Below are 21113 nucleotides of genomic sequence, written 5' to 3'. Positions count from 1 at the left end.
AGACAGACAGCTCCGTCCAGCCAATCAGATGCACGGATTAAAAAAACAACGTTCTCTCTCCACCAATCACAGCCGTCGAGGGGCGGGACTTGTCGTAGTCGTTACCACAGAGATGATGTGACGCGTTATTCGTCTCCACTGAGTGAACGGAGGACTTTCACTGATCAGGAGGATTGTTGTTGTTAATTAAACCTCTTAATCATTATTATATTATATTATTATATCATACAGCCTACCTTGTTGTTGAACTGGAGCTGATCAGCTATGGATCCATCCAGCTTCTGAAGTAAGTAGACAACAATAACCTGCTTTATTCAGTTGTTGTGGTTGATGGTTAGAAACGTTAAAGACTAAAGATAGAAACACTTTGATGAGACTTCATCTGAAAAACAGCCGTTTTGATCTCAAACTAACTGATTGAGGATGTAACTGTGAGCTCAGCGAGGCTGTGATTTAACACCAAGTTTAAATTAACCTTATTTTAATGACTTTACAATGTAAAAGTTATTACATTACAACTCAAGTCTATAATGTATATAGTAGGGCTGTTAATTGCACATTTTTTATCTGTTCAAAATGAACCTTAAAGGGAGATTTGTCAAGTATTTAATCCTCTTATCAACATGGGAGTGGATAAATATGCTGCTTTATGCAAATATATGTATATATTTATTATTGGAAATCAATTAACACAAAACAATGACAGATATTGATCCAGAAACCCTCACAGGTACTGCATTTAGCATAAAACAATATGCTCCAATCATAACATGGCAAACTGCAGCCCAACAGGAGTTATTTAACCTCCTTCATGAGAAGCTAGTATTTTTCAGACTTTTTTTTTTTTTTACATTTTTCAGACTTTTTTTCCGATATTTTTTGGGACATTTTCAGACAGTTTTCAGTCTTTTTGGGACTTTTTTTTCCTCGAAAATTTTTAAACAGTTTTCGGATTTTGTTTTGGTGACATTTTTCAGACTTCATTTGGACATTTTTCAGACTTTTTTTCAGATATGTTTTGGACATTTTTTCAGATTGAGAGACACATTAACATATCTGGAGGTCAGAGGTCAAGGGACCCCTTTGAAAATGGACGTGACATTTTTTCTCGCCAAACTGCGCCGCTACAACTCCCAAAGATTGATTGTGTTAATGCGTTAAAGAAATTAGTGGCGTTAAAACGAATTTGTACTCACGTGTTATTATTGCGTTAACTTTGACAGCCCTGAATAGAATATAACAGGATATATAGTATCATGTATAATGTGGGATGAACACAATGCTGAGGACTGTTGAGATAACATGAAAGAAAGTAACGAGTGTTCTAGTATCTAGTGAGAATCAGTGCTAACATTAGCAAGCTGGGCTAACTATCTTCCATTTTACAGGTTGAATACAAACTCAACAGCACGATGGGTCCTCCCAACTGTTGAATAAGGATTTCTGTTCTATCATTGTAGTGTTCTTTGCATTAAAATATGCTAATGTGTCATAAATGAAGCTTTTCACCTTTGGTACAGTCAACTTTTTAATGTAAAGGAAATAATAAGATAGCACACAGTGGTGAAGTCAGGTCTGCACTTTATTGAATATTCTGCTCAAGAAGAGAGTAAACATATCCAACAGGTGTTGCTTTAGATCTACAAACATCAGCAATGTTTGCAAAAAAATGATGTTAACACTGACATTTTCTGTTAAAGAAAAAACAAGTTATGCATTATTTTACATGAGCTATGACTTTATATTTCAACATACTAGTGTTGACATAGCAATTGTGTATTGATATAAGCTCTGTATTGATAAGTATCAGGAATTAGAATAGAAAGTTATAATTAAAAACATATCTGTGATGTACCAAGCAATGAAAGTTTAAACTGATTGTGAAGCTGTGATTAACAAAAAAGACTATAAAGCTCTATAAAAATCAGCAGAGTGCTTAACATCTAACAAAATGGTGTTAACAGTGAGTATCTCCTCAGAACAGTAAAGTCATGAACTGAACCTGAGGTCAGGGTTAAGGGACAGGATTAGCCTTGACCTAAACAGAAAAACACAGACCAGAGAGTTTTCCTCTTGTTTTTAGAAAATATATCCATATACCAAAGTACTAAATGAAGTATGCTAAATTAAACAAAAGGCACTTTAGCTCCCTCATATCCGAACATAATCAACATGATGAATTCAACAAAACAGGTTATGCAATTTTTGACATGAGCTATGAGATCACATTTCAACATAATAGTGTTGACATAGTAATTGTGAATCAATATAAGCTCAGTTTAAGTATCAGGAATTAGAATCAGAATTAAAACGATTAAAAACATATATGTGATGTACTGAGCAATAAAAGCTTAAACTGATTGTGAAGCTGTGAAGCACAAACCAGTTTGAGGAGAAGGCTGTGCATCAAATCAACGTGAACTGAATTACTGAATTAACATAAAATTACATATATAGTCACTTCATCATATCATCTATTTCCCTGGTCCCTCTGGGTTTCAATGCATTTTTTTGAATTTGTGAAGCATGTCTTACGAGTTGTGACGTGTTTGTTGACGTCAGAAATGGCGGAGGCCATGGAAGTTAATTTTTCGATACATAATAAGAGAATATATTGTAATTTTAGTCGTATATTATAATTCTTCATGATTGTGTGCTATATTCTGAGGAAAATGTTGATATTCCCAACGGCCTCATCTTTTTCCTCTGTCATTATGTCTTTGCTTTTCCTGCTTTATGTTACCTGCTTGCTAGCTTGTTAAATTGTTAGCCTCTGAGGCTTCTAGACGCCGACAGTAACGTTAATATTGCCGTTGCTTAGCAGCGGTGTTCTCATGACTTGAGCACTTGAATGCCACACATATCGTGTACACCACTTCCCATGTTGTAAACACAAGCTCACAAGTTTCATTCGAAGGCATCATAATTTCAACAGAATATTCTTGACATAGTAATTGTGAATCAATATAAGCTGAGTATCTTTAAGTATCAGGAATTAGAATCAGAATTAAAACAATTAAAAACATATATGTGATATACCGAGCAATAAAAGCTTAAACTGATTGTGAAGCTGTGAAGCACAAACCAGTTTGAGGAGAAGGCTGTGCATCAAATCAACGTGAACTGATTAACAGAAAAGTACATATATAGTCACTTCATCATATCATCTATTTTCCTGGTCCCTCTGGGTTTCAATGCATTGTTTTTAATTTGTGAAGGACGTCTTAAGTTGTTCTTTGAACTTTAAATGTAAACCCATATCCCTATGAACAGACCAGGATCGAACAAGACTTGATCATTGCTCTTACTAAACTGGACGCAGGTACACATAGTTGCCTGTCTCATAAGCCCAGAGGCCTGGGTAAACAGGCTCAGTGAATTTGGTGTGAAAGGTGTGGATGTGCTCCAGTGTGTTAGAGAGGACAGAGTAGAAGGACAGAGTGCCAGCAGGCCAGTTCAGATACACCCCAACTCTTGTGCAGCCCCCAGGATATGCTCTCACTTTACCATTATGCCATATACTACCAGTGACTCCTTCCTGGCCAACAGCCCACGATTTGGTATTATTTCCAAAACTGCTGTCTGAACCGTTTCCCTTTCTTACAATTCTCTTGTATGCAACAGCTGCATAAACAGATATGGGAGGTAAATCACTCCACTCTACCTCCCAGTAATGGAGCCCAGATAAGCCCTCTTTGCACAACACCTGAGTTTGTTTATCAAACCTCTCTGGGTGATCAGGATAATACTGCCATGCTGCAACTGTTGCCTTCTTGTTTCCCTCAGACAGAGTGAGGTAGCCATTTGCAGTGTATGGGTCCAGGGTGAGATCACAGGCATCTGTTGGAGAGACCAAAATGAAATGTTTTATCAGTCATTCTGATGGTCAAACAGGTTTCTGGAGGACAGTAATTAGTACGGCAGATTTTTGCCTAAAAAATGCATGAAAAATGACTTACACCAGATCAGATCTCTTTTGTCTGTGATCTGCTCAGGAGCGACGTCAGGCTTTGAAGGCTTTGAAAAATCTTCACTGACCAGATTGCCGTCCTTGTAATGGTAGATGGTTGCTCCTGTGTGTTTCTCATTTGTTATAACTGCTATGAGGAAACGCAACCTCTTGTTGTTCTTCTGTACTTTGGCAAGCTCATGGAAAGCTTTGGCTTTTTCTCTCATTTTGGTTACAACTTCAGGTGAGGAGTACCACTGGCCTTCATAGGTACTTCCTAATTTAGGTGAGCCCAAGTAGTCGGCCATCACATCAAGGTAGGTATCACCCCTTGCCATGGAGGTGAAAACAAAGCACAGAGTATGCTCTACACCTGGAGCAAGAGCCTCTCTGTCCAGCTCGGACTGACTTAGGACGATCTTTGTTCCCTCCATGGCATCTACACAGGATCTGATGACGTTGATTTCTCTCTCTTTCTGATCCAGCCACTTGCTCAGTTTTTCAGGACTGAATGGTGTCTTGTCTCGGTCTTTAAAGAGTTGTCTCAGTGAGCTCTCATCTTTTTTACCATCACGGATGGAGGGAAGTTTCTTTGCCATGTTCTGCTGGAGGTGAGATGTATAGTCACTGCACAATTTTTGGAAAGTGCTCAACTCTTCTCGAATTATTGGAAAATCCTCTACCACTGTGTCTTCCAGAGAATCGTTGCATCTCATTTGCATTTCCCTTAAACCTTCTAGAGCATCCTGCATCTTCCTCACTATTCCAACGCTGATCCCACACTTCAGCTTGGCAGCTTTGGGATACAAATTCTTCAGTGGCATCAGCCAGACCTTCAGTGGAACAGCCTTCTCTCCCTTTTCTCCAAGTCGCTTTGGAAGGTCTGCGAAGGTCTTCACTGCATCTCTATATGTTGTAGGGTTGCTGTCAAGAATGAAGTCTCCGAAGAATTTGCAGGAACATTTCTCAGTCAGGGATTTTTCTTCATCAGACAGCTTGATGCCAGCTTTTGCCTCAACATTAAATTTGGGGATCTTCTTTATCACAGCTTTCATGCTGCCCTGGATGTCCTGAACGCTGCTGGCTTCCAACTTCTCACTGTCAAACACAAAGAAAGCATTTGCCCCATAAAGGATGCCTGTGACTACATGTGTTGCCAAGCCCTTCTCAATAACCTCCGTTTGGTGGGGTTTTAAGGTTTGGAGGTCAACCATTGACAGCTGTTTGAAGCTGGTAGTAGCTTTGTACTGACACGTCACTCTGCTCTGATTCTTGTATTTCTTATGATCATTCAGATACTTGGCATATCCTTCGTTTTCAATCAGTCCACTCAGGAAACTGGCCTTCAGAGAACCATCAACATCCAGCAAAGAGGACTTGGATTCAATGGAGTCAGATGTAGAAATTTCAAATGCACTGCTGTTCTGAGAGGTTTCAGTTATCTTCTCTTGTAGAGTTGCATCATCCCACAACGTCAAACCTATAGAAATTGGAAAACATCAGTTATCTGATAAAGCAGCAACATCATTTTGTTAATATGAAGTCATTTAATCATTTAGATTTCTGCACATTGCAGCTTCTTCCCTAAGTTCCCTAAACAGCTACTACATTAAATGCCTCATAGGCGTAAAACAGAAAGAAGAAGCAGCATCTATGCACAGTTGATAACCATGGAGGAGGCCGAGGGGAACGAGGAGGAAGTCATTTTTTCTAAAAAGGCTCAAAAGTAAGTAAGTTATAAGTTGTGATGGCAGCTAAAATATTTTTAAAGTTTTTATAGTTTGCTAATTAATGTTAAGATAATGTTGCGTGCCCTTAATTAAAGCTAGCTAAGCTAGCAGAAGACAAGCTAAATTAGCAGTAGCATGTGATTTGTTGACAGTGTGAGACATATCCATTTTTATTTCATCAATTGGAATTTACATGTAGCCTATAAATTAATATGACAAAATAATACTTGAATAATTGCATTTCCTGAAGAAATTGTCTGTGATTGCTGCATCTGCTGCTGCTGGCTCAGCTTCTGAAACTATCCCAGCAACAAGTGTTGGTGATTCACGTCTGAAGATACCGCCCACATTCAGAGGTAACCGAGTGATGCATTCAAGAGATATGGTGATGTTTTATTAATGGCCACATGGTGGAGCTATTGGTGCTATGCTTCAACATGTTGTGGAAAAGCCATGTATCAAGTTTCATCTTATTAAACACAACAGATTATCATGTTATAGAGTTGTAGCGCCCCCTGCTGAATCAAATGTGACACACTTGTGCATTGTGGCTGTATGTACAACATTGCCGAATTTGGTTGCAATCCAATTTAGCATTGAAGAGTTATGGCCTGTTAAGTGCATGAGGTCACACCTTCAAAGGTTTGGGGACCCATTACAGACAAACGGTAAGTCATACCCATAAACAAACTCAGAAGTTTCATTCAGGGTCATCTAAATGTGGTATGGACCAAGTTTGGTGAAGATTGGATGAAATATGTGCCGAAAGACACACACGCCCCTCTCACACAGCTGAGACCGTTCACTTGGAAGATCACTGCTCCGATTATTTAAGTCGGTTAGATTCCATATTTAAATGTCTTAACCAGCACAAATTTGCCTACGTTCTGTCATAAAATGAAATATAAAGAGTTAAAATAGTGGGAGATGCCGCACAGTCAAAGACCGTAACTTTGATCAGCTAAACAAGATATCATCAGAGAAAAAACTGTCAAACCCGTGAGGATTTTGTGTTATTAAAAATTCTGTTGTCAGTTAACATGGGTTTCATTATGGACAGCTGCCTGCTGCACCCTTCACTTTAAAGCTGCTAAAGACAAAAATGTCTGTCTGTTTGGTTCCAAGAGAACATGTCAGGAACAAGGACAAATTTTAATACGTTTCGATGAAATGTGAAAACTGTGGGAAATAGAGCAAGTTAAAGATAACTTTTTAAGGAGAGTTTGCAGCAGCCTACAACACATACACACTCATTGAAAACAGAAAAATATTAAAAATATGAATATTTCAATAACTGTAACAGATAGCAAAGATTGCTTGCAGCAATGATAATAAAGTGTTAAAGGGACTATTTGTAACTTTCAGAAATGCTTGTTAACAGCGACACCTGTGGCCGTGAAATCAATGAAAGTCAGCGTTGAGCTCGAGCTTGCTGGCTCTAAATATACCTGAACGAGCAGCGCTCAAAACAGTGAGGCGACACACGTCAGCTAAAACCAAAATATCACTCTATATTTCAGCTGCTTGGCAGTAATGTTAGCTGACCAGACGAAGGTCTCTCCATGAATCAGTGCTGATCCTAGTGTTGGTTCTTCTTGCCTCAGCACAGGCTGAGGTAGCGGGGCTCCGCAGGGTGTCTTCCTGCTCTCTCCGCCCGCAGCTGGAGAGAGCAGGGGAGACACCGGCACCCGGTCGGTAACGAGACGATAAAGGAGCTCGCTGTGGAGCCCCGTCACTTCACAAGACACGGGAAACCTCTGTTGGTCTGGTGAAGCTGCAGCATTTATTTTTGAACAAACGTCCACTTCAATTCTCAGAGCTAAACTAACTCTTCTGCAGTGTGGAGTGAGCGCACGTTCACGTCTAGAGGTGGAGCGAGGAAGCGAGAACGCGCGCCCGGACTGAGTGAAGGCAAGCAGAGGAGGAGAGTACAGCGGCCACACGCAAGCGCGCGTATGTGAGCGCCATGTGTCCCGACCCGGTACATTTATACGCTTACAAAGTTACAAACAGTCCCTTTAATGTGTGAAGATGTCTTAGATGGGGGGGGGGGGGAGTGTTTCCGATGAAGTTTTTGATTCCACAGCATGGATTTTTCTCAGGTGTTCCTCAAGGTCTTGGTGTCTTAATGTTGTATTTTGGAGGGATTATTGATCATTTTTATCAATTCTCCAGTGGTAAAAAAAATAAATGGTTAAATTTAGCACCAAATCTGTGTAACAAATGGTATCAACCTAAACACTGCTGCAACAACTCATGAGACCTAATAGAGCATGGAGATGACCATCATTTACTTCTATCATCATGTTCTAAACCCTTATACACTTTTACAATTCATTTTAAAGGAAGGGTCGACGATGTTGGAAAGCTAGCATAATTTGAAAGTAGCATCGCCTCAGGAACTCCGTCTAAACCCCCCCTCCCCTCCCCTCGGGGCTCCTACCAAGGCAACGCCCCCCCCCCCCCCCCCCCCCCCCCCCCCCCCCCCCACACACACACACACACATGCACGAGCGTCGTAACTACTTCACAGATACGGAGCGGAGAGACGACCTCAACTCAACAACGCTACCTCATGACAAGTAATCAAGGCAGTGCTACTGCAGGGCTGAGTTTTCTATTCCATTCTCCAGGAAACGTGCGACGGCGGCGCGCTTTGAGTTCAGGCTGGTGCACGCCAAGGGTAGAGTACGAGCAGGGAGGCATTTGATTGGTTCTTTCAAAGCGGACTGCGAGGCAGTGATTGGTAGACGGTTTTACAGGATTACAGCAGCTACAGATGATGGCTCTTTTTCGGTCCTTTTTCAGAGCTCATCAGTAATGGATCGCTGTCGGGGGGTAAAGACCATTTCTACCAATATAACAACTAGTAGATACTGGAGAACATCGTCAACCCTGCCTTTAATTAATGAAGTAATTCATGTTTATTTCTGATTAGAACAATTTGACACGCAGTGCTGAGCTGCATCTCAAATGAATCTTCAGGTTCCAGCTTTCAGATGATGTACACCACTTCTATGTGACATCTACTGTTGACCTGCTATCTCCCCCTAAAGACCCCTTGTGCCCCCCTAAAAAAGACAAAAATGGGTCTATTGTGTGTCTCAGGGTATATAATAAGGATATATTCTGAGTCAAGACTTACCTGGGATCAGGTCCTCCCTCCGAGCATCATAGAGCATTCCTAGGGTGAAAGGTCGACCCAGGGCAGCAACGGCCATGAGATCTGAGCCCATTTCTCCAACCTGTTGAGAAAAGTGACCAGACGACCTTCAGTACTTGATTTACACTATTAAGTAATGGTGAGAGTTAAGAGACAGAAAGCCTGACAGTCTATTGTGCATGGAAATGCAGTAAGTCAGTCGATCAATCAATCCGACAGTTATAGTTTTACACAGAGTTCAGTAAAGGTCTAATACTGTATATATATCTGGTTTCATCACCCTCTGTCCGTCCAGTTTGTCCTCACCTGGTGAAGTTTTCCTCCCATGACACGCCTCCGGACATGGAACCACATGATGCCTGTAATCACATTATAACTTTAATAATGAGGCGTTCATTATGCATACATTAACCTTTATAAAGCCAGGCATCTCAAAACAACACAACATTAAATAAAATAAAGATGTGGCTTACATCATAACAGAACCCCCCCCCAAAAAAATATGTCATAAACTTGGCCAGTTCAAGTTCAGCATCACACTTTGGCAACTTGTTGTCATGGCTTAAGTGAAATTAAATGAAACAAAACATGTTGACTCTGGTCATTTACAGTTTACAGTTATGAACATTACTAAGTTACAAAGTTGTAATTTTCGATGGTACGAGTTTGTTTTTTTAATCCAGTGCTTTAAGAGCTTGTTCAAAGGCTAAAGCCTGGCCTGGCATACTGCAAATACATCACTTTAACTGTTTCATACTGCATACTACTGAGGAACGCAGTATGCAGCATGTACTCTATACTGCATACTGCGTTCGTCAGTAGTACTGTATGTAGTAGGCAGTTTTGAATATGGCCTGTGACCCACGAGACGGGCGATACTAACAAGTCACATGACTAACGACTGACGTGACAAAATAACTTACTGTTTCACGCGGGACATGAACAGTGGTCTCTGGTTGAAAGTCTTGTGTTCGTTTGACCCACCCACCACGAATACATAGTTTCTGAGTAACTGCTGAAACAACAACATCGACTTTACAGAAAGGCATCTGCCTTGCTGGCTCTCATCCACAATGAGGATAGGCATCTAACCAGCTTAATAAGATTTATAGTAGTTGTTGTGTAACCGAAGGCTTTTTACAGAAATAATGACACACCTAGCCAACTGATATATATGAAAATAAAAAGCTTCCCATGACCTGATGATTTCTGTGGAAAAAATACTTGATTAGTGCCCAGTGTTGCAATAGTTTCTGAGTAACTGCTGAAACAACAAAGAATATTTGGCAGAAAGGCATCTATGTATTTAGTAAGTAAGTAAGACTTTATTTATATAGCACATTTCATACAGGAGTTGCAGTTCAAAGTGCTTTACATAAAATCAATAAAAAACAATTAGCAAGAGCAGTGCATGGAGTCAAAATAATCATGATAAAAGTAATAAAACATTTTAGAACAGTAGAAATAGTAAAATATAAATAGTGCAAGATAAAATTCGTAGTGCAAGTTACAGAGAAATGCGCTGGTAAAAAGATAGGTTTTAAGATGTCTTTTGAAAATGTCTAGCGTGTTTGCTTCCCTAATATTTATGGGTAGTGCGTTCCATAATTTTGGGGCATAGTTGACAAAGGCCGCATCACCGATCTTCTTACGACTGCTTCTGGTGACCTCTAATAGACCTGCATCTGATGATCGCAGTGTTCTCGCTGGTGTGTAGTTTGTAAGGGAGTTAGCAATGTAGCTAGGTCCTTGTCCATTTAGTGCTTTGTATGTGAGGAGGAGGACCTTGAAGTCAATTCTGAAGGTAACAGGAAGCCAGTGTAAAGTAGCTAGGACAGGACTGATGTGTTCTCTCCTTTTAGTTTTTGTTAATAATCTAGCTGCAGAGTTTTGGATGAGCTGGAGTCTTCCAGTGGTTTTCTTGGGAAGACAAGTGAAGAGTGCATTACAGTAGTCCAACCGGCTGGATATGAAAGCATGAATTAGCTTCTCAGCATCATTTTGTTTTATGAATGATCGTACCTTCGCTATGTTCCTGAGGTGAAAGAAAGCTATTTTGGTCACTTTGTTAATATGGGAGTTGAAATTCAAATCTGCGTCCAGGATGACACCGAGACTTGTCACCTCAGGTTTAAGCCAGGCGGTTAAACCTCCGAGATTCTTGGTTAGCATCTCTCTTTTTGGATTTGGGGCCGATAAGTAGAACTTCAGTTTTGTCCTCATTTAATTTGAGAAAGTTATTGTTCATCCATTTGTTTATTGCCAACAAGCAGTTTGTAATGGAATTTATGGCTGTCGCATCATTAGGTTCAGCGGATATATACAATTGTGTGTCATCCACATAGCTATGGAAATCAATATTATGTTCTCTGATGATGTCACCGAGTGGTAACATATAAAGAGAAAAGAGTGATGGACCTAAGCAGCTTCCTTGTGCAACCCCGTAGCAGTTTTCATGTTTCTTAGACATATGGTCTCCTAGGCTAACATAAAACTTCCTTCCTCTGATATATGTTTTGATCCAGTTCAGTACACTATCAGTGAGCCCAGTAAGCTTTTCAAATCTATTGATTAGGATGTCGTGATCAATGGTATCAAATGCCGCACTAAGATCTAACAGGATAAGGATAGATACTTTATTTGCATCAGAGTTAAGTCTGAGGTCGCTAATTATTTTGGTGAGAGCAGTTTCAGTGCTGTGATATTTTCTGAAACCTGACTGAGAGACTTCCAAGATGTTATTTTCTTCAAGAAAGGAATTTAATTGGACTAATACTATCTTTTCCAATACTTTACTAATAAAAGGAAGATTTGATATCGGTCTGTAGTTTGCTAGTGTACTGTTATCCAATTTGGGTTTCTTTAATAGGGGCTTTACAACAGCTGTTTTAAAGGCATCTGGGAAAACGCCAGTTCTAAGGGATGTGTTTATAATGTCTAGGAGCGGACCTGAGACACTATCAAACACTCGCTTAAAGAATGTTGTGGGTAAAGGATCAATATCTGAGGTTGTAGAGTTACATTCGCTGACGGTTTTGGAAAGTTCACTTAGTGTGATACATGTAAAAGTGCTCATGGTTACGTTGCAGGATCTACTGATGTCAGTTTCACCTCCACTAGTAGTGATACTAGCTCTGATCGAAGTTATTTTGTTCTTGAAGAATAGGGAAAGCTCTTCACATTTAGCTGCTGAGGATAGCGGGGGGACAGGGACAGTGTTTAGCAGCTGGTCAATGGTGGAGAAAAGAACTCTGGAATTTCTGGCGTTTTCTGTAATAATGCCGGAAAAATAAGCTTTCCTTGCTAGACGGATGGTTTTGTTATAGGTAGTTAGTGTATCTTTATAGATATCGTAGTGGATAGTGGTCTTTGTTTTTCTCCATTTTCTCTCTGCTGCGCGGCATTTTCTTTTATATTCACTAACATTTTTATTTCTCAGCCATGGGGAGGTTCTGCTTGTAAACTTCTTTTTGGTTTTCAGTGGAGCTACAGAGTCTAACACAGATGATAGTGCATCATTGAGGTTCTCTACCATTTCATTCAGAGAGCATTCATGACTAGTTGGCTCATATAGAGCAATCTGCTCAGAACATTTTGCTGTAGCTTCATCATCTAGATATCTTCTTTGGACTAAGAATTCTTTTGTGGTTTCTGTTAAGATGATTTCCACATCAAAAAGTATACAATGATGGTCAGAAAGAGGTAGATCAGTTATTGAGATGTTATTGATGTTTAGTCCATTTGTTATTACTAGATCTAGTGTGTTTCCGTGCCGGTGTGTTGGATCTGTAATGTGTTGAGTTAGATCGAAACTGTCAAGGAGATTTAAAAGCTAAATAGTTCTTGGGTTTTTATTGACGTGGATATTTAGGTGTCCGTTTAGAACTACTTTGTCATATCTGGTGACACATAGTGATAATAGTTCAGAGAGTTCTTGTATGAATATTGGCGAGTGCTTGGGTCGCCGGTATATAATAACAAGCAGTATTGACTCAGTTCTGAGCTCTATAGCAAGATATTCAATTGATGTAAATTCACCTAGCTCGGCGATTTTGAACAACAGTTTAGATGAGAAAATAGCTGCGACTCCTCCACCTCTTTTTGATTTCCTAGAAACTTGGTGGAAGCTGTAATCAGGCGGAGACGCTTTTATCAGTGTTGCTGTTGCCGTGTCATCGTTTAACCAAGTTTCTGTTAGACAGATGCGATCTAAGTGGTTTTCTTTGACCAGATCGTTAACTAGAAAGGTTTTGTTATTTAGAGATCTGACATTTAGAAGGGCCAGTTTCATCTGTGGGGTATTAATAGATAAAACAGGAGGAGATATATTTGTAACATGGATAGTTTTCAGACTTCTAGGACGAGTTTCAGGTTTATAACCACGCATTTTACCATGCCATTTGCTGTTTATGATGACCGGTATGTTTAATGAAATAGCATGGTGGCTGTCCTAACGTTGCTTTTCTTCGGGCTGAAGGCCATAACACTGAGTTCAAGGTGGCTTGCTATCAGAGGGGAATTCGTTGAGGAGGTGAGGGACTGTGCAGGGCTCGTGTCTTTGCAGGAGGCTGTTTGAGTGTTCTGTTCTGTTCCATGGGAGGAGGTTTGGGATGCGTCAGTCAACTTAGACACAGCAGGGGTAGGGAGTGATGCTTGATTCTGTCTGTTTGAGGTGGTCGAGAGCGCGTGACTGATGTTTGCTGTTAGTAGTCTAGACCCTCTACGGTTTGGGTCCATCAGCTTGAAAACGGTCTGCACAGTTCCAAAAGACGTTGAAGTTGTCAATAAATCTCCATTTGTGTGTAAAACAGACAGATGCCAGCCATGTGTTGAAAGACAGGAGTCGACTGAAGGCTTCTTTTCCTCTGCGAAAACATGCAATCGGTCCACTGATGGATACATCTTGATATCTGTTTAGTGTGTTCAGTAGCTGGGTGAAATGTTTTTTAAGTATCTCAGTGCCAGTTTTTTTGTGCAGGATGTCAAACGAGCCAGCGTGGATGATAATCTTGGTATTGTTGAGGACGTGTCGGTGTTGAGTAGCTACCGTCACGGTGCGTCGGGGATCCGGGCCCTTTATGCTCGTTAGCAGCGCAGCTAGCACTCCTGTGCCTTTTCGCCTTGTGTGTGAAGAGTTCCCAGTGGTTCGAATCTATTTCCGAGCGGGACAGGAAAAGAGGCGATGTGGGAAGAGTTTCTGCATCGCTTTTTCCGCTTCTTGTCCTGGGTGTTAATCCATTTTCCGGGAGCGGGCCATGCCTCATCTGGTCCACTGGCTGGTGGGGAGAAAGCCGGTTTCAAGGGTGGCTCATTTGCCTGTAGCTTAGCCTCCGGGCTATTAGATAGCATGGAGTCAATAAAGTCTTCGGTCTCTCTGATCTCTATGAGGGTTTTGACTCTTAGCTCCAGTTCGGCTATCATCCGAGTGAGTTTTTCGCAGTCTGTACAAGCCATAGTCGCTGTGGCTCAGGTGGTGCGTTCAGCAATTTTAACAGAAAGGACTTTGTTCAGGCCAGGAAGTTTAATAATAACTGAAATAGTTTTCATTACATAAAAACACTAATACTACTATAACCTGATATAAAGCACATTTCTGAAATATTAATATTTTGAATAGTAGTCTAGTTTGAAGAGAATAAAATGATGAACATTTCTATTTGCACAAACCCAAGGGACGTGTGAATATATGAATTTGTCTCTATTTACATTGAATGTATTATTTTTGTGAAAGCAATATGATGCATTTAAATGGTCAGTGGTTAGGACAACAAATCCTCCAACGTCGAGGTAAGTCATTTGTCACTGAATTTTGACTTTATTAAAAGAGGTTTTTTTTAGGGGGGAGTTTTTCCTTATCCGATGAGAGGGTCTCACTGTAAAGGACAGAGGGTGTCGTATCCTGTACAGGTTGTAAAGCCCATTAAGGCACATTTTTTATTTGTGATTTTGGGCTTTACAAATAAAATTGACTTGACTTACAAAATGACCTTCATGAGAATGTTCTAGGGCTGGGCGATAAAACGATCTCGAAAATGTTCACGATAAAAGCTTCCACAATAACGATGACCGATTTCTGAGTTTTATTTTAGATAATGTTATTTATGAATCTGCTCTGCTCTAAACAAAAGCACGACACGAACAACCAGACAACAGAGTTGTAGGTTCTGCCGTAGCAGCTGTTGCCTACTACGTCACTACAGTGGATACATTATTTTACAAACCCGCGGAATGACTCGTTTCACCATCACAATTTAATAAATTCAGTCCGATAACATTTGGAAAGTCTAGAAGAGCCACACGACTTCATTATTTTATCCCCATTCAAATTAGCACAGGGCTAACCGGAAGTTAGCCAGCTCGGCCGGTGGAAGTCTTCTTTGGATTCGGCAGACTAGACGCTGCCCTCTACTGTTTGTTATTAATGATCCTTTAACAGTTATTTATATTTTTATATTGTCAAAAATAATGTGCAGATATTCCATTAGTGTCTTTATGTTAGTCCAGTTCCAGCAGAAGTCTCTGGTGCACATGCTCAAAAGTAGTGCAACAGTGAGATGGTCAACAAGAAGTGTTGTATATACTGTAATCAACCCTCAATGACCCGACACATTCTGATCATAAATAATGGTATATTGTAAACCATAATTAACCTACTGCATTCTTTAGGGTTCTGTCCTGAGGAGAATACTCTTAAAACTGGGAATTGAGCATTATTATTATTATTATTATTATTATTATTATTAAATATATATGGTAATCATTATCAATATCAATCAATATAAAAAAACATATCGTGGTAACAATTTAGCCATATCATCCAGCCCTACAATGTTCTGATCTGGCTCCCCCATCGATAAGATGACATTATCAGAACGGACTAAAACCAATATGACCCACACAAAAATGATTGAAATGAACGTTTTCTCATCTCCCACCTCGGTTGTGGAGGATTGGTGAAGCTTAGGCAACTAAAATGACACGGTGAATGTTGGTGAAAAATTCTAGTCATGGCATCAAGAAACATAGCTGAGGTGGACGATTAAGTAAGTCAATCAATCAATCAATCAATCAATCAATCAATCAATCAATCCGACAGTGATAGTTTTACACAGAGTTCAGTAAAGGTCTAATACTGTATATATATCTGGTTTTATCACCCTCTGTCCGTCCAGTTTGTCCTCACCTGGTGAAGTTGTGTAGATCGGCTGAGTCGTGTAGGAGTCTTCTTGACTTTCAACTGGAGCTTCCAGTTTGATGATCTGTGATGTTGTGAGATTATTTATATCCTGTCATATAGTCTCTACTGCCGACTCCTCCCATGACACGCCTCCAGACATGACAACACGTGACGCCTGTAGTCACATTAAAACTTTAATAATGAGGCGTTCATTATGCATACATTAACCTTTATAAAGCCAGGCATCTCAAAGCAACACAACATTAAATAAAATAGAGATGTGGCTTACATCATAACAGAACCCCTCCCCCCCCCAAAAAAAATCAAATATGTCATAAACTTGGCCAGTTCAAGTTCAGCATCACACTTTGGCAACTTGTTGTCATGGCTAAAGTGAAATTAAATGAAACAAAACATGTTGACTATGGTCATTTACAGTTTACAGTTATGAACATTACTAAGTTACAAAGTTGTAATTTTCGATGATACGAGTTTGTTTTTTTAATCCAGTGCTTTAAGAGCTTGTTCAAAGGCTAAAGCCTGGCCTGGCATACTGCAATATATATATTAGACAGCAAGTGAACATTTTGAACTTTGAACTTTGTGTTGGAAGCAGACAAAATGGGCCAGCGTAAAGATGTGAGCGACTCTGACAACACGGGCCAAAATAGTGCTGGCTAGACGACCGGGTCAGAGCATCTACAGAACTGCAGCTCTTGTGGGATGTTCCCGGTCTGCAGTGGTCAGGACCTACCAAAAGTGGTCCAAGGAAGGAAAACCGGTGAACCGGCGACAGGGTCAGACCCGAGGCTCATTGATGCACTTGGGGAGCGAAGGCTGGCTCGTGTTGTCTGATCCAATAGAAGAGCTACTGGAGATCAAACTGCTGGAAAAAGTGAATGCTGGTTCCAATAGAAAGGTGTCAGAACACACAGTGGGGGCTTTTTTTTCACCTCATATAGCCTTTATTAAGTGTATCTTTAACATTATCATGTTTCATGAAAGAAATAAACTGACAGAGAGGTGTATACATACTGCCACTTATGCGCACAGGCGCGCACGCACACACACACACATGCTGTTATGTCCACAAAAACAGGTTATAAACTAACACCGTGTCCTAACTGGATGAGAGCGTCCAACTATCGCGCTGCATCGCGCATCTGAAGCTCTCTGTCCACTAAATACGTTAAATCTGCACTTCTGTTACATCATGTAAACAAACCAGGAACATATCAGCTGTGAGCTCCAGATCAGACTGTAGCTGAAGACGTAACCACGTCAAAGATGTTAGTAGTACTTGTTATCTTCCTACGTTCGTACTTTTTTTTTATCAGAAAACACGTTTTATTTATGATATTTACTGGAAATAACATACCATATAACCAAGAGCAAGTAGCTTGTTATCTAGTGATGTTCTCCAGCCAACTGCCACCTTATTTCGGTTTCTGTAGTGAAATGAGGAGGTACTGGAGGCTACAGATAACTCCTCAGGCACGCCCTGCGTCTTGCTCGTGCCAGGGTCAAAATGTGTTAACAGACAGTTAAACAACACATTAATCTAACAGTCTGACTGATTTCTTCATTACTATAATTGAAGTTAATAAAGACTAAATGTGGATGTTTCACTCACCAGTTGTTGTCCCTGCTCAGCCTGCTGTATAACATTAGTCCATTGTTTTATTCCACAATACTGAACAGAATAATCCAAACAGGTAGAAGTAGTAAGATGTGAGAGGAGCACAGGATGCCTTTTACTCTCTTGGTCCTAATTGTGCTTTAATGCACCAGGTTTGTAGGTCTACTTTCTCTCATTCTTTTCTATTGAGCTAGATTAAAAAAAACAACAACAAACAAACACGCAAACGGAGCGGATCAAAACGAGGCTTCTGACTGGAATATTGTAGTGACGGCTCATATATCCCAGAGTTTCCATAGTTGTCTCTTTGTGCTGTGTGTTCATGTTTTATTTGAACCATTAGTGAGGTGGCTGTTATATTTTTTGACAGGTAGCTCGTAATAAAGTTTCACTAGTGAACTTTATTACATATAACTGCGAGCGTCAATGCCTGTGCTGAAAGTGTCAGTAATCAAGTTAATATTTTCATTTACATCCAGGACAACTGACCCGGTTTTCTCGGCTCATTTTATCTAAACTAATCAGCCGTTCCTCTCAATATGAGTGACAAGAAAAAATAGGAACAAGGTATCCGATAGAAGTTCAGACAAAACGTCACGCCGCGCTGTGCAGCGCCGTGTTGCTGTGCAGCGCCGTGTTGCTGTGCAGCGCCGTGTCGCTGTGCAGCGCCGTGTTGTTCGCAGCCAGTTCGGACCCTCCAATAGAAAACAATGTAATCAAGCCCAAGTACATGTCCTAGTTGTTTCCTAAATGCAAAACTATCACTGTTTTGTGCTTTATTTTGCATTGCAGTGTTAAGTCCTTCCATTACCAAACTGAATGACTTCATTTTACTTATAGCTTAGCTGTTATTTCAGTTTAGTTTTTTGTCAGGAGAGAATTCAGCTCAGGGGGCACAGTGACCTTTTTGGACGGGCCTGGACCCCCATGGCCCGTCCCTAACGCCGACGCTGGGTGCCCCGTGCTGACCCGTGTCCACCGCCAAAAAGTGTCATGGAAACGGTATTCCCTAATGGCAGTGACCTCTTTCAGCAGGATAATGCGCCCTGCCACACTGCAAACATGGTTCAAGAATGGTTAGAGGAACACAACGACGAGTTGGAGGTGTTGACTCGGCCTCCAAATTCTCCAGATCTCAATCCGATGGAGCATCTGTGGGATGTGCTGGACAAACAAGGCCGATCCACGGAGGCCCCACCTCGCAACTTATACAGGACTTAAAGGATCTGCTACTGACGGCTTGGTGCCAGATACCACAGCAGACCTTCAGAGGTCTAGGAGGGGGACCTACTCGATATTAGGCCGGTGGTCATAATGTGATGGCTGATCGGTGTCTTTCTTACTGTATGTTCGGGTGTCCATCATCTATAAAACCTATTTTGTTGTTTCAGCAGTTACTCAGAAACTATTACAACACTAATCAAGTATTTGTTCCACAGAAATCATCAGGTCATGGGAAGGTCTTTATAGTCATATTTACCACTAGGTGTGTTTTCACTTCTATAGGAAAACGTCTGTTACACATTAACTACTGTAAATCTTATTATGCTGGCTATATGCCTGTTATCCATAACTTGATGACTTTCCACAGCACTGGCTAGTGGTCCAAGTTGTCGACTAGTCGGTGGTGCCCTTCGAGCATTATGTTCACCAGGGATGTGCAATCCTGTAATTGTGTTGTTTCAATAATAGAAAATGTTAAATGCATTTTTAATCTGCTTCTGGATCAGAATACACATAGTCAGAGAGAACTGATCGGCTGAAAGCCGTAATAAATTCGGCAGAATTCCTCAGTCCAGTCAGGGAATATGAAAACCTTGTAAAATGATGATTTGTACTAAACTGTCATGAGCCAGACTGTCCTCACTGGAAAAATGGTTCATCAAGATGTGTTGGGTTTTTTCAAATGCTGAAAGCATTTCAACGACAAGAAATGTCTTTTTGCCGTGCAAATAATGACTGTCCTCTCTCTAGGCCAAACGTAGTGGGATGTTATTTTAGCACTGCAAAACCTCTTAGGGTGGATAGTTTGGTCAGCAGACCATGCAGGAGACCGCTGTTTGCATCCTGTTTGCTATGTTTGTTGGAAACTGGGCACTATTAAACTTCCTGACCTGAACAAAGTTCTTTCTGTTAAATACCCATATGCCTTTCTGCCAAAATACACCGATCAGCAATAACATTAACAAGATAATGACCACTGACTGGGAAAGAGAATAACATTGATTATCACGTTACCATGGCACCTGGCAGTGGGGGGAATATATTAGACAGCAAGTGAACATTTTGAACTTTGAACTTTGTGTTGGAAGAAGAAAAATGGGCCAGCGTCAGGATGTGAGCGACTTTGACAACAAGGGCCAAATAGTGCTGGCTAGACGACCGGTTCAGAGCATCTCCAGAACTGCAGCTCTTGTGGGATGTTCCCGGTCTGCAGTGGTCAGGACATACCAAAAGTGGTCCAAGGAAGGAAAACCGGTGAACCGGCGATAGGGTCGGTCCCGAGGCTCATTGATGCACGTGAGGAGCGAAGGCTGGCCCGTGTTGTCTGATCCAATAGAAGAGCTACTGGAGATCAAACTGCTGGAAAAGTGAATGCTGGTTCCGATAGAAAGGTGTCAGAACACACAGTGAGGAGCAGTTTGTTGCGTATGGGGCTGCGTAGCTGCAGACCGGTCAGGGTGCCCCCAGGGTCGGCGCCAGAGTGTTAGGGGCGGATGGGCAATCAGCTTTTTATTTCACCTCATATAGCCTTTATTAAGTGTATCTTCAACATTATCATGTTTCATGAAAGAAATAAGCTGACAGAGAGGTGTATACATACTGCCACTTATGCGCACAGGCACGCACGCACACACACACACACACATGCTGTTATGTCCACAAAAACAGGTTATAAACTAACACCGTGTCCTAACTGGATGAGAGCGTCCAACTATCGCGCTGCATCGCGCATCTGAAGCTCTCTGTCCACTAAATACGTTAAATCTGCACTTCTGTTACATCATGTAAACAAACCAGGAACATATCAGCTGTGAGCTCCAGATCAGACTGTAGCTGAAGACGTAACCACCTCAAAGATGTTAGTAGTACTTGTTATCTTCCTACGTTCGTACTTTTTTTTTATCAGAAAACACGTTTTATTTATGATATTTACTGGAAATAACATACCATATAACCAAGAGCAAGTAGCTTGTTATCTAGTGATGTTCTCCAGCCAACTGCCACCTTATTTCGGTTTCTGTAGTGAAATGAGGAGGTACTGGAGGCTACAGATAACTCCTCAGGCACGCCCTGCGTCTTGCTCGTGCCAGGGTCAAAATGTGTTAACAGACAGTTAAACAACACATTAATCTAACAGTCTGACTGATTTCTTCATTACTATAATTGAAGTTAATAAAGACTAAATGTGGATGTTTCACTCACCAGTTGTTGTCCCTGCTCAGCCTGCTGTA

The 21113-nt window shown here is 40.9% G+C and overlaps 1 protein-coding gene across 1 annotated transcript; it reads right to left on the bottom strand.

The window, feature by feature from the left end:
* Positions 1–1564: 1564 nt before the first annotated feature.
* Positions 1565–16046, bottom strand: LOC141758936 (stonustoxin subunit beta-like). Its single transcript, XM_074620775.1, has 5 exons — positions 16026–16046; positions 9149–9201; positions 8825–8924; positions 3960–5429; positions 1565–3840 (listed from the first exon to the last, which is right to left on the bottom strand). Exons 2-5 carry the CDS (start codon positions 9194–9196, stop codon positions 3308–3310), a joined length of 2151 nt encoding a protein of 716 aa, XP_074476876.1. The 5' UTR covers positions 9197–9201; positions 16026–16046; the 3' UTR covers positions 1565–3307.
* Between the last annotated feature and the right edge of the window lie 5067 nt (positions 16047–21113).

Source organism: Sebastes fasciatus, chromosome 20 (assembly GCF_043250625.1).
Source record: "Sebastes fasciatus isolate fSebFas1 chromosome 20, fSebFas1.pri, whole genome shotgun sequence".
In the NCBI taxonomy this organism is placed as follows: domain Eukaryota; kingdom Metazoa; phylum Chordata; class Actinopteri; order Perciformes; family Sebastidae; genus Sebastes; species Sebastes fasciatus.
This window is presented reverse-complemented; position numbering and strand designations above follow the sequence as displayed.